Here is a 14,586-nt window from a genome sequence, read left to right as displayed (position 1 = left end):
ATCCGCCCCTGCCGGCGTACAAGAAAATCTTTTATTTAGTAGTGCTGCAGTCAAGCCTGATATTCTGGCAACCATGCAACATGCATGAGGCCGTATGTGCGTCATCATGCACTCGAGCACCGTCCCATATATGTGCACTCTGCAGCTAGAGTAATGCATGTACAGTGTACATACTCCCTCCGTTTCGAAATATTTGACACCGTTAACTTTTTAGCATATGTTTAACCGTTTGTCTTATTCAAAAACTTTTGTGAAATATATAAAATTATATGCCTACATAAAAATATATTTAATAATAAATCAAATGATAGGAAAATAATTAATAATTACTTAAATTTTTTGAATAATACGAACGGCTAAACATATTTAAAAAAGTCAACACCGTCAAACATTTTGAAAAAAAAATTTAAACATGTTTGACACCGTTGACTTTTTTAAACATGTTTGACCGTTCGTTTTATTTAAAAACTTTTATGATATGTGTAAAACTATATGTATATATAAAAGTATATTTAACAATAAATCAAATGATAGAAAAAGAATTAACAATTACTTAAATTTTTTGAATAAGAAGAACGGTCAAACACTTTTTAAAAAGTCAACGGTGTCAAATATTTTGGGATGGAGGTAGTAGCTGTGTACAGCGACGGGAGAGATCGATGGTTACGCAACATCTACGATTGCACATACCTCGTGTGGTCAGTTCAAATTGGACTGATTCAACGTGGCCCTCCGCCTTATATTGCTAGATCACCGTAGAGAACAAGGGGAGAGGGGAAGGAAGATGACTGAGACTGAGAGAAAGAAGAATACATGGGGTTGAAGCGCTTGATCTGTCCTTGGTTCGATCATCACGTCATGCTCACTCAGCTATTAGTTGGAGCATATATACATACATGCTGCTGGTTCGTTTTGTTTCAAAATATAAGAATTTGAAGCTTTAAATTTATATATCATAATGTAAGTATCTTTTTATCTAATTTTTCATCTCAACTCATCTTTTCTCAACCGAAATTTCTACTGAAACTCTCAAAATGCATATACTTGGAGGACAGTAGTACATATTATTGTGATTGATGTGTACTACGTCGACGGTTGTGTATAGTACAGTACTCCTTGTAACGATGACTATACTAGTAGCTGCATGCCACTTGTCTCTTTGGAGTTTGGAACACTACCCGTCATGATGCCTACTGCCACTTGACATGGCTCAATCAGGTTAGTTAGTTATATTCAGTTCTAGAAAAATAAAAGTTACTTATATTCCGTATCGTATTCGGAGTATGTATGGTCACTGGTCAGCATTCCAAGTCAACAGAAAAAGAGGATAAACCGCGTCGACCGAGCTAGTAGAACGGAAAAGAGCAAAGCTAGCTTAATTACGTATAGCTAATTAAGACCGGCAAGCATTATCTGATTGATTAGAATTATTAGCCCTTGACACACAGATCGATCGACCTGTACCAAACAGGCTACCAAATCAAATCACCAGATTAATCTTTTCTTTTTTTCATCAGCAACTAATTAACCTAGGTAGTACAGTAGCTAACACGCGTGTTACCCGCGTTTTAATTAGTTCACATCCTACCCTACACAAATATAGCTACCGGCCGACCAACACCAACTACAATGTGCCATATTGGCCTACATGTACTGTTTGTCTTCTTCCCAGCCGGATTTAATTAGCATGCAAGCTGCCGTATTGTAGTTTTGCATGTACTTTGCGGCGGCCGTACATGTGTTCATGGATGTACACACGCCGACCACTATTTGCTAATCCAGCACACAGTATAGTAGTAAACCTCTGGTATAATAGTTGTTGAACAAAAGTTTAACCATTCATTTTATTAAAAAATCATATATATATATATATATATATATATATATATATATATATATATATATATATATATAAGTCAGGCTTAATATAATTTAAACTATAAACCAAGTCACAACGATTATATACTCCCTCCGTCCCAAAATATAACAATCTAGGATCGGATGGGGCATTTTCTAGTCTGTCCAGATTCGTAGTAGTAGAAAATATCCCATCCGATCCTAGGTTCTTATATTTTGGGACGGAGGGAGTAGCTTTTAAATCATATATAAATAGTCAAATATATTTAAAAGTTAATGATGGTATCTAGTATTAAAGAATGGCTGGAATTATGGTCTGTATCCATCAGCCTAGCTTTGTTGAATAAATCCTCCATCTGTCCTATCTACATATCCTAGCTACCCTAAGCTAAGGTAACTAAGCTGACCTAGCTACCTAGCTAGTTTATCTCAATATTCATGATCCATACAAAGTCCGAAATGCAATCAGTATATCCTTCAACCTTGCCCTCCTAGATGCACGAGGGGATGTATATATATATATATATATATATATATATATATATATATATATATATATATATATAGATTGATTAATTGATGGATAGATAGATTATGTTGCAGTGCAGGGCCAAAAGTGCTCGGCCCCTCCAATTGCGAGTTCAGTGGCCGCCGCTTCCTCTCTGTTTCACACTCATATACTATCATCAGTCATCACTAATTCACTAGTAAGATTTATCGATCTGCCGGGAAAAGAAGCAACTAAAGCGTGCCCGTTTCTTCTATCGATCGCGCATGCATGCGTCTAGTGCGACAACCTGACAAACGCACTACTTATTCATCTCCGTTTCTGAATATAAGCATTTCTATAACTTATTTCGAAGAGATTAATATTATCTTTTCGACAATTTGATTGGCCAATTTTTTTAGTTATTTTGATTTTTCGTATCTCATTTGCCCAAAATGCTTGAATTTCTCGTTTTATCGTGCATTAGAATCAATGCTCCCGAAATACTTATATTGTGGACAAAATTTGAATGATAGAAACACTAGTGATGGAGGAAAGAGATCACTAGTACAGTGTACTAAAGATGGTATATACTCTATTGTCTATAGTAGAATAGCATCAGCTAGCAAACTGATGATGAAGCTAAGACTGACCTGATCATAGTACTGATCACTTAGTCTTCAGATAATGGAGTTCACACTATTGGCCACTAGATCTGCACAAACCATTGAAAAGGAGGAGATAGATCATAGAAGTGGCTGGGCACTATGCTTAATCTGTTTAGTATATGGTAAGTGGGCATGACATGCACCTCTTCTTAATTAGCTCGATCGAGTAGCTAGCTAAGGTTTACAGTAGTAATTAATTAATTAAGCTTGTAACCGAGCTTGGTGTTTAGTTTAGACAGTAGGAGTATCTATGATCAGTTTGACTACTCAAGGCTCGAGATCTTTCTCAGCTAGCTACCACCACAGATACACATACGATATGACATATCTCTGTCAGAAAATAAAAGCTTAATTACCCTAGCTAATGCATGGTTATGATTATTTTGATTTGATACTTAATTACAGTTTGCAATGGGATAGTAAGAGTACTATATACTTACTGTTGGTATGGTGTGTGAATCATTGGCAGGGCATGTGAGGGAGCATCTTTCGGTGTCTCTCTTTTCATGGTCAGGGTCAGATTTATCAAAGCCGCTGTAGCCTCTGCACGGTGTTGACTTTTTATCATCTCTATGTGGATCATCATGGTATCGAATCTTAGGGAACAGATTTGTTGCAACTTAAAAAAAAATAAAGCCCATAATCTTAGCTAGCACTGTAGACAGGGTGACAGATCGAACGCATTGGTTGTCTTGGAGAAATTTAAAGAAAAACAAATACTACAGTACTAGTAGTAGTAGCTGTTCTTCAGTGAGTGAGCTACTAGGAAGGTTGTATGGTCATGGAGTAATATAAAATTTGTTCAGAGGCAGACAAAGGTCACAGGCAGGCAGGAACACAGACATGCGGCAGAAAACAAATGCAAGTTTATATATTTATAATCCATTATACCTTCTCTTTATGAAACATGCATACTGGTAACATTTGTGCTGGTAGTAGTACCAAGCACCAGCTACCAAGGAAGATATAGGGAATATGTTCTGCTTGTTCGAACATTTCACACCATGAGAAGTCCAAGACAATTAAGCAAAAACTTACTACACCATTAGCACTGTTCATACACTCGATCGTCAGATCATAACCCACAAGTGCTCGATCTTTTCTCTGATGCTACACATACAGATGTATCAGAGATCAACAGAGAGTTCGATAACACTTTGGAGAAAGAAATACAACCATGTACATAACGGGGTTATACAGACGACAGTTTACTTGAGTACACATGCAAAATATTATCCTAGATCGACTAATACACTGATACATGCAGTTGAAAACAGGCTGCAGATAGTAGATTAATTTATGTAGGTTTACTACTGATTAATTCCTCCTTGTATCGACTTGGAGATTATGATTCAAGATTTCAAGGCCTGTTCCTCTTCTGCGTGTAGATGTAGTCGAGGTGGGCGTCGCGAAGCATCCTCCTCTCCACGCACTCCTCGTTCCCCTCCTCGCATAATCCTGCTGCTTCCTCCTCAGCTGCTCCCATCAACTGACCAAGAACAAGACAGACAAAACACACATCAAGCTTAGCAAGCTACCACTAGTTGCTTCTTCGATCAATTCTTGTATAATCAGCTACTGTGTGGTGTTCGATTAATTCTCACCTCGGAAACCTCGTCGCCATTGCCGGTGGCGCCATCCTGAAGCACTAGCTCTGCTGCTGCTGATGCTGGCAGTGGGCGAGCAGCTGAGGCGCAGTGGGAGAAGAAGAAGAGGACGAGGAGGAGAAGCAGGGCAAGAGCAGCAGCCACCGGCGGAGAAGAACGACGACCAGTCGGCCTCATATCTATCGCCAATCCTATCTCAAACTTAAACTATGCTGCAAGAGAGGAGAAGACGAAGTGGCTCGAGCTGTATTAGTGTAAGAAGCTGGAAGAAGTGAGGAGCTAGCTAGTAGCTTGGCTAAGCTTTGGGTTTTTGGGTTTGTGTGAGACTGAAGAGTGTGGTGGTGCCATGAGCTGGGTAGTATTTATAATCCGAGGTGTGGCCTTTCGTAAAGCTATAGCAACTCAGATTAACGAGACGTCGTCTGAGGTTAGTTAATTAACAGCAGAACACAGAAAGTGATTAATATTGGTAATTCGAGATGGAAGTAAGCAGGCAGGCGCACACGCATGCACTAGCTAAGGCTGCTAGTCGGCCGCGTGGTTACAAAACACGAGTAGATTTGTTGGTTCACACTTGTGTAGGTGCCAACACAGGCAAACAAACTGCCAATTTCGTCTTGGACATATGCCTTCCATTGACTAAAATTAGAAGTTTGAAGAAAAAAATTAAAAGTTTATGTGTGTAGAAAAGTTTTGATGTGATAGAAAAGTTAAAAGTTTAAAGAAAAAGTTGGGAACTAAACCAGGCCATAGTAGTAAATACAGATTAGGGTGGTAGCATACTTTTGATTTAAAAGCTTCCTTTGATCTGTGACATATAAAGCAATGCTAAATTTTAAATTTTAAATTTTGATAATTTTTTCAACATAGTTTTTTTTTCAAGCATTGTAATTAGTTTTTAAGTCACAAAGGATATAGTAAAAAAAGTTCTATAAATTATTTTTTATCGCTAATATGCCGTTATATCTTATAATCAGCCGTAGACAATGACCTTACTTCATCCAATTTTTATACTACAAGTGTTTTTTTTGTTTGTTATAAGTTATTTTTAAAAAATTGTCCCATTTCTAAAAAATCGTAACAACATCAACAATGCCATATTAGTTTAATAAAATTCGTTGTTGGATATAGTTTTATAGTATTCAAGAAAAAACTATACAAATATAACCAATGGCATATTTAGTTGAAATAATTTGATATTATATATGTTGCTATATTTTCTTAATAGATTAAATCAAGTTAAAAAGTTTGACTTAGAAAATAAAAAACATCCTATTATATCAAATTGTAGGACTATTAAACATAGTTAATTCATTGATAATTTTCTATTATGAGACTTTCCGACCCTACCAAAAACCTACTACTGTGTATCTGTGTGCAAGGAAAGAATATTCAGTGATAGAGGGATGCGTTGTCCAACGCAAGAAAAAGGAAAGATAAAACAAAGAACAGAATGGCAAACGGTACGCTTATTGTCAATCCTTACTAATCTTGGATTTGTCTGATCCCTGAAAACAGAACACTCCTCTAGTCCTCTTTCACTAGAAAGTCTAAAAACGTTTCCACAAAGAGCCGTTTCACGGATGTAACATCTGAGCTAGCTTGCTAGCCAGAGGAGGATGCGCTGGATATGGTTGGAATTTTGCAGCAACTAGCATCCTGAAATGGAGGAGAAAATAGCTTTCTTGGGCCCCCTTGTATGCTTACTCCTGGCCTATACCAAACATGATTAAAGATTTGAAGTTCATGCACTGCTTGATGCATTTCTCGACCAGTTTCCAACATTGGTCATCAGATAAAACGATCAGTATTATTCAGAAATGAGCAGAAGCAAGTTACAATTTAGCAGAGGTCCCCGTTGCGTTGAGAAACAGTGCATTGCGATCTGAATTTCACGAAGTTGGCAGCAGATTCAGATCAGAGTATTCAGAGCATGCAGGCATTGCAGCTGTGGTGCTCTGCATCCGCGGAGAGGACATCGAAGCCGAGCATACAAGCTAGTGCGAGAAGTCTCTGGGGCCCACACAGCACCACCAAGTGGGGCCCACACACCCCACATGCAAAGAACAAGCAGGTGACACGTGTATCAGAAGCTGCCAGGTCTCCTATCCTCTGCGTTACAACTGCATGCGTTAGTGGTGGTGCATTGGGAAATCTTGGCCAAGTCCACTACTACTTCATGCTTCTCTGTTGTGCACGAGAGCTTCGTCTTCTGATGCAGTGCAGTGCTGCCTGCCTGATTCCTCCACTCAAATCCCCTGCATCATTGGCGCCACTATCTCGGCTAGCTTACCTCCTTCCTCGTAGTCGTAGGGTCTGTTTGGAGAGCTTCCAAGCTTGTAGCAGCTGTAGCTTCTTCTAGAATCTTTAATTGCTATAAGCTCTCCTAAACAGTCTAGTTTTTTGTCCAGATTCTGAGAAACTATAGTTGTAGAATTTGGAAAATAAATTAGAAGCCAGAAGCAGCTTCTCTAGATTCTCACCAGCTAGCTTTTCAGCAGCTGCTTCTTAAAATTTTAAGCTCCCCTAAACAGGCTCGTAGACTCGTATGTAGTGCTGGTCTTCCTCTTTGCAAATAATTTTGCTCATATGCATGTGTAAAATAGTGTGTGTGTTTAGCTGAGACGACGAGGAGAAAAATGGGATGTACTACTAGAGAGTAGTATGTTGCGTGCATGATTGCAACGACGGACGATTGCAGCATGTGAGCTTCTTCGTTCCGCTGGGGTCATATGTGGGCGTGGTTGTCGAGCTCGGTTGTTCAGATTGTCGTCATTTCAAACCATATCGTTTTTTATAAAGGTGTTAAATATGTGTATTCTTTTAGTGTTTTACCAAACTCTAGTAAATACATAAAAAAATCGTCCCAAAACTTGATAATATTATTAAATTATCAAAATTCTGATATTGTTAAAATTTAATCAGATTTATTTTGGCGATAAACTGAACGGGCCCGTTCATCTCGATCGTGGGTGGGTACGTGATCGAATGGACTGAATTGGGTGTACGACTAGTCGATGTGCCTGTTCAACCGATCGTACCAGTCAACGGCTCCTGCAGCTAGAGCTATAGTAGCTCGATGTCCCTCTTGTTGCTGTGCGATGCTCTGTAGCTTTCAGCTTGTCACTGCTTCACTGGTGACTAGTCAGCATGCATAGCTAGTCAAACTATTCTATATTTAATTGAATTTATAGAGAAAACATAATATTTGTGATATATCAAATAAACACCATTACATACATTATCAAATATTTTTCATAGTTTACTTTTCAGATGTGGTAGACATTAATTATCTCGTTTTCTATAAATATATAGTACGTAAAACTTAGGAGATACGATGGTGTTTTACTTGCGACAAACTCAGAATCACCTAAGCCATTCACAGTGGAGTGATATGGCGTGTGGTTCTGGGTGTTCACTCAGAGATTCTCCTCCGGCCGATTGGACTACGCCCTCATGAGGACACTTGTTTCTTGGCGAGATCACTGATGTCCATCTACAAGTGAGGAAATAGCTTGCACGCATCCATGTTGGGAGGTCACGCGGCCACGTCCCTGCCTCCACTTACCCTCGCGTGTGGTCCCTCCTGGAAGAAGGTGGCACGACAGAGGAGAAAGAAGGAGAAACGATGGTGTCAATCTAAGCAATGGTGGAGGACAAAGCGGCCTACTCCGGCGAGCTCGTTGTCAGAGGGCAGCTCCGATCTATGCTGAAGGATGCCTAGAGCAACGACAACCACAATGCTCAATCTACACTACCCGCCACCTCGATCTATGCAGTTCATCGCACCATCCTCGCTACCACTAAGGTTGACACCTCACTCGCTTAGATCTCATCTCCAACTCCGAGCCCCTGACACTCCGCCTCCTTGTTGCTGGCTTGCCTAGATCCATGCCTTCGCCACCACTAGGGAAGAATGGATTTGGGAAGCTTGTTGCCGCCATCTTTGAAGAGTGGAGAGAAAGTGCTAGAGAGGGATAACTGAGCTCATTGTCGCCGCCACCGCTGAAGAGGGAAGGGGAGAGACAGCGATTGCCAAGTGGGAGAGCTAGCTGGAGACGGAGAGTGAGGGATGGCAGCGAGTGTAATTGAAGTTGGGAGGGGAGAGAGGGGGTGAGGAGGAAAAAAACATAGGTATAGTGGTTGATTGGTGAATCCCTAGGAGATCAACAGGACCGTCCATGGGCACGTGCGAGATGAGCGATAATGTTTAGGATCTTTTCAACCTATTCTTTTTCTCTTTTGGTTTCATTGAATTAGGCTAGAAGGAGATTTATTCTTCTTGGCTCTAGCAAGTGTTAGATGATAATGATAGGTACATTAAGGAACTTTACTTCATGACGATAATGTAAACATGCGTTTCAGGTAATAAGGATTTCACTTTTACACTAGTTAGAAAAACTGAATTGATGCGGCGATTCTTTTTCTACTTAACTAGCCAGCTTGCCACTACTTAATTAGGTGGTAATCTTATTTGGCATAGCTCTACACATATAAGATCACCATTACTAAGTTGGCGGATCCAAAAAAATTGATGCGTTAGTGTTATAACGTGTCTATTAGTGTCATAGTGTGCTAATTATACTTAGATCATGGTGTTATAGTATATGGACAAACAATTTCGCTATAAGTTTTATCGAAAGTCATCGGTGTTGTCTGACACTCTGGCCTTTATACTATAGATTTGTCCCAGTAAACAGTACTTATCAACACTACGTATGAGGTCTTATTTAATTTATATTTAGCACAGGGTCCCAGATCTTAGCTTGGGACAGCCCTGGAGATCAAGGGCAGTAGTACGCGCAGGGAGCTGAGCCGCCGGCGGTGAGGGCCCCGGCCGGCCAGGACAGTGACACGGCGGAAATATGCATGATATATGTTGAGCTGGAGAGAGAGAGGGGGAGGAAGAGAGAGAGTAGCACAGTGCTAACTACTACTCTGCTATGGAAAAAGATAAATTCTAACTACTTACTATGAATATGACACGTGTGTATGTAGATTTATGGATATGATTATTTTTTTTTTTTGACGGAGGAGTAGGTCGCATGCATGCGACGCGGAATGGAAACGAGCGGCGGCCACCATGCACGTACGCACGCCGACGACGGCACGATGGATCGACGCGCATGCCTGCATGGATGGCGAATCTTGACCAACTCCCCGGCCCAATCCCGATCGATCCATCAAGTCACAGCTAGCTAGCACACGTACGTGATGACGTACGTGATCGTGCGCGTGTATTTAATTTTTTGCGAACAAAAGACACTACATTAATTCGTGGTAGTTTGATCTTCGATCATCGTACTGTATACTGTTGCCCATGGATTAGTGAAAGAGAAATTAATCCATTTGCTAATTAATCAAAGTATATTAGTACTATGCATGTCGGCTAGATGGCTACGTGACATGCACGACGATGGATGACGACGACATTTGCATTGGGTCGTGCTTCTTAATTTCGCACGTGCGTCAGTCAATATTTTCGTCGATCGATCGATCCAGCCGGGGAAGGGCTAATGGGCTGGTGATCGCCCACAGCGATCGGGCACCCCCGTCTCTCCCCCTAACACGTACGTTTCTTCCTCTTTTTCCCTTCCTACTGCACCATAAATAAAAAAATAAATTTAAAAAACAAAATAATACCCTTAAAAATATATCCATGTCCCTTAAAAATATATCCATGTCTTTAGACTTTACACTTATAAATATATACAGTAAACTTCATATGTATGTATAAACTTTTTTATATAAATATTCTATATAAAAACATCAAAATCTAAATTTAAATTTAAATCAGGTATATATATATAAACTTTTGACCTATAAATAAACTTTAGATATGTAAACTTATCCGAAAAGAAAAACTATATGGTGAAAAAAAATAAAGTGATGAAAAAAGAACAATCACCCCAGGTGATCGATCGCTAATTAGCGATATCGGATCCAGCATGACCTTCATGTACATAGATCGGCGTCACAGGGCACCGGCTGCTACTCGTTGTGACACTGTGTCATTGAGAAACAAAATGTGTATATTCATCAAAAGATGCGCTAATTACACTGGTGGAGAAACCATCTTTAGTCGGTCAACCAGATTTTACAATAGCCCCGATTGTATTAAAAACCGGGACTAAAAATATCTTTAGTCCCGGTTTAAAAGCTACAGGATACTTTTCAATCTTTAGGACCGGTTGTTGTTACCAACCGAGACTAAAGATCTATTTATAGTCCCGGTTGATAACATCAACCGGGAAAAAAGATCGCCATATGTTTTACTCCCGGTTGGTAACACTAACCGGGACTAAAGATCTATTTATAGTCCCGGTTGGTAAAACCAACCGGGAGTAAAGATCGACGCGGAGATCGGAGAGGTGTGCACGATCGGATCGAGGTACCTCCTCCTCTCCTTTAACTCCTCTCTCCTCCTCAACCTTATCTCCTCCTCTCATTTTTAACTCATCTCTTCAACCTTATCTCCTCTTCTCATTCTTATCTCTATTCCTCTCCTCTTCTTCTCCTCTCCTTCTCCTCGCTACTGCCAAGCCGGCGCGAGGGCAGCGGGTCGCGGAGGGCCGGCCGGCCGGCGCGGTGCGCGGTGAGGCGGCGGCCGGCGGGGCGCGGTGGGCCGGCCGGCCGGCACGGCGGCGCGGTGGCAGCCGCACGGCGGTGCGGCGGCAGCTGGCGGCAGGGCGCGGAGGGAGGGCCGGCCGGCCGGCCGGCGCGGCGGCGGTGCCTCGCCGCGCGTCTTCTCCTTTTTTTTTTCTTTTTCTTTTTTTTTGCAGAATCTGAGATTGTTGTGTGAATGTATTTGATTGGATCTGAGATTGTTATGTGATGTATTTGATTTGTGTGTGATGTGAATATGTGATGAATTTTGTAGAAGTTGTGATGTAATTTTTTTTTAAGATTTTGTGATGTATTTGAGTATTTGAGATGATCGATTTGTGGATTTGGAGGCAATTTGAGGATGATTGATTTGGGATTTTGGGGATGGAATGGGGTGAAATCAATATATTTAAAAATAATGAAGAAAAGAAAATAATAAAGAGGAACCGGAAAGAGCAACCGGATTAGCCTCTTTAGTCCAGGTTGGTAACACCAACCGGGACTAAAGATGCTTTATCTTTACCAACCGGGACTAAAAATAGATTTTTACTCCCGGTTTTTTTACCCGGGACTAAAGATAGCGATCTTTAGTCCCGGATTCGTAGTCCCGGTTCGAAAACCGGGACTATAGGGGGGTTACGAACCGGTAGTAATAACCCTTTCTCCACCAGTGTTAATATAATACATGCACTGGTGGAGAAACCATCTTTGGTCGGTCGACTAAATTTCACAATAGTCCCGGTTGTATTAAAAACCAAGACTAAAAACATCTTTAGTCCCGGTTTTAAAGCTCCAGGGGTACTTTCCAATCTTTAGTACCGGTTGGTGTTACCAACCGGGACTAAAGATCTATTTGTAGTCCCGGTTGATAACATTAACCGGAAAAAAAGATCGCCATAAACTTTACTCCTGGTTGGTGTTACCAACCGGGACTAAAGATCTATTTGTAGTCCCGGTTGGTAACACCAACCGGGAAAAAAGATCGACGCGGAGATCAGAGAGGCCTACGCGATCGGATCGAGGTATCTCCTCCTCTCCTTTAACTCCTCCCTCCTCCTCTCCTCAACCTTATCTCCTCCTCTCCTTTCAACTCTCTCCTCAACCTTATCTATTCCTCTCCTTCTCCTCTCTACACAGCAGCGGTGGGGCGAGGAGATGCCAGGCCGGCGCGAGGGCGGCGGGGCGCGGAGGGCGGCGCGGCGCCCGGCGAGGCGGCGGCCGCTGGCGCGAGGGCGGCGCGGCGCGCGGCGAGGCGGTGGCTGCCGGCGGCGGCCTTTGAGGCGGTGGCCTGCGGCGGCAAGGCGCGGATGGCCGGCCGGCCGGCGCGGCGAGGCGGCGCCTAGCAGTTTTTTTCTTTCTTTCTTTCTTTTTTTTTTGAGAATCTGAGCTGAGCTGAGATTTGTAACTATATACTGCGCAGTACGTAGTTGTTTCCACTCGCGTGTAATGACACCAGGCTAACTACGGATCAATTGCTACGAGGCGCACCAATCGAAAAGGCGGAAGTGAAATACATGTACGAACTCGGTAAATCGCTTGTCTAGCCTGAGCAGCTGCAGTCCCTACCCACACAAATGTACAAGTTCCATCAACTGTACATGGAGATGAGCGCCACCGGTAGAGAGATGATCGGAGCGAGGATCAGGGACACAGACTTCTTGCAAGGAGATGACATTCTCTGGATCAATTTCAAGGGTATCTACGAACTATACCAGCTGGACGCCCTCGACGTCTCTATTATGAGTTGCTGGATTTTGTAAGTATCGTTCAGTTAGATTTCTTATTATGTTTCCTTTAATTAATTAGGTCCTTCTATATAAGTAGACTATATATAATATATACTTCCTTTTATCGTTGTAGAATAGAGATTCAAAGGGCCCGACGGCGGGGGGTTTTCGATACTGGATTCATCGACCCTTGGAAAGTAAATGTCGCAATGCTCGACCAGTATCCGCAAGCCACAGAGGACAATCTCATCCATCTCCTGAAGGCGCAGCATTACAAGACGTTTATACTATTGCCGTACAACACAGAGTTAGTTTTTACTGTCTTCCTATACCAAATTTCATTCCCGTACGAACATGCTAAGTGTTTCATGTGTAATGCATCCCACGCACATTGCAGATTCCATTGGGTCCTTTTACTCTTCGACCTGGAGGCCTGCACCGTCAATGTATATGACTCAATGGATAAAAAAGAGTCTACGTTTAACAAGGTTTTCGAACTTATAGATAGGTATTGTCATAAGTTCCTATGTTAATTAAGAATCTTGTTATAATTAATTGCTACTACGAATCATAGCTTTAAACTCCATATAGGGCTTGGTATCGGTTCCGTCATTTGGTCCGCGGCAAATGGAGAGAAAGACTTAGGCGGAAGTTCAATTTTCCTGTGAGTACACATGCTCTACATTTATATTCAATCTCCAATTCAAATACATACAAGTGTATATTAATAAGTGTATATTAATTAGATCTCTCGCCGTTTGTCATTTATTTATTGTGCGCAAAGCAAAAGCAGAGAACTAATTTGTGCGGCTACTACGTGTGCGAGTATTACCACTGCCTTGCAGACCAAATCATCACCACAAGAGAGCTCGATGTACGTACAAATAAATTCAAAATTTCACTGCGTTCGTATCGATTTGTTGTTTAATTACTAATTAATTTCATACATTCATATAGTTTATTCGCATGAGGGATAATCTGATCACACACAAGGAATTTATCGCGGCGGTTCAAGAATAACTCATGGGATTCATCAACGAATAAATCCTTGATCCCAAGGGTGAATTCTACTACGACGGAAATACAATTCATAGGTCCTTAGCTTCTGAGATAACGACTACTACTCATCGAAATCGTAGCTAGCTAGGACATCATAATGGATTGTAAATAATACATGTCTATTTTTCTATATGCATGTACACATTTTCTTTAATGTAAATATATATTTTGTTCATATATATATATATATATATATATATATATATATATATATATATATATATATATATATATATATATATATATATATATATATATATATATATATATATATATTAACCATGCAGCAACAGGGCCATGAAAAAAAAAGGTCATCTCAATTCACCCGGGACTAAAGATAGCGATATTTAGTCCCGGATTGATAGTTCTGGTTTGAAAACCGGGACTAAAGAGGTTACGAACCGGGACTACAAACGCTTTCTCCACAAATGTGCGGTAAATTAACATCGCTTGATCGGTAAAAAGCCAATTAACTTGGCTTTGAGCATGTGTAGTTTCACGTGCGGCAAAACAAAGGTAAATTTAATAAGTATAAGTGGGAGACAACTTATTATAGTTTAGCTAATCAATTGATC

The 14,586-nt window shown here is 40.9% G+C and overlaps 1 protein-coding gene across 1 annotated transcript; it reads right to left on the bottom strand.

Moving 5' to 3' along the window:
• Nucleotides 1-3,856: 3,856 nt before the first annotated feature.
• LOC4351500 (phytosulfokines 5-like) lies at nucleotides 3,857-4,956 on the bottom strand. The gene is made up of 2 exons (NM_001423322.1): nucleotides 4,617-4,956; nucleotides 3,857-4,501 (listed from the first exon to the last, which is right to left on the bottom strand). Exons 1-2 carry the CDS (start codon nucleotides 4,794-4,796, stop codon nucleotides 4,373-4,375), a joined length of 309 nt encoding a protein of 102 aa, NP_001410251.1. The 5' UTR covers nucleotides 4,797-4,956; the 3' UTR covers nucleotides 3,857-4,372.
• Between the last annotated feature and the right edge of the window lie 9,630 nt (nucleotides 4,957-14,586).

This window comes from Oryza sativa, chromosome 12, assembly GCF_034140825.1.
Source record: "Oryza sativa Japonica Group chromosome 12, ASM3414082v1".
Lineage (NCBI taxonomy): Eukaryota > Viridiplantae > Streptophyta > Magnoliopsida > Poales > Poaceae > Oryza > Oryza sativa.
Note: the sequence above shows the minus strand (reverse complement) of the source record. Positions and strands in the feature narration are given on the sequence as shown.

Coding starts and splice junctions, on each gene's coding strand:
- LOC4351500 (NM_001423322.1), bottom strand. CDS start 4,796: ATGAGGCCGACTGGTCGTCGTTCTTCTCCGCCGGTGGCTGCTGCTCTT. Junction 4,502..4,616: donor ATGGCGACGAGGTTTCCGAG/GTGAGAATTAAT, acceptor GTTCTTGGTCAG/TTGATGGGAGCAGCTGAGGA.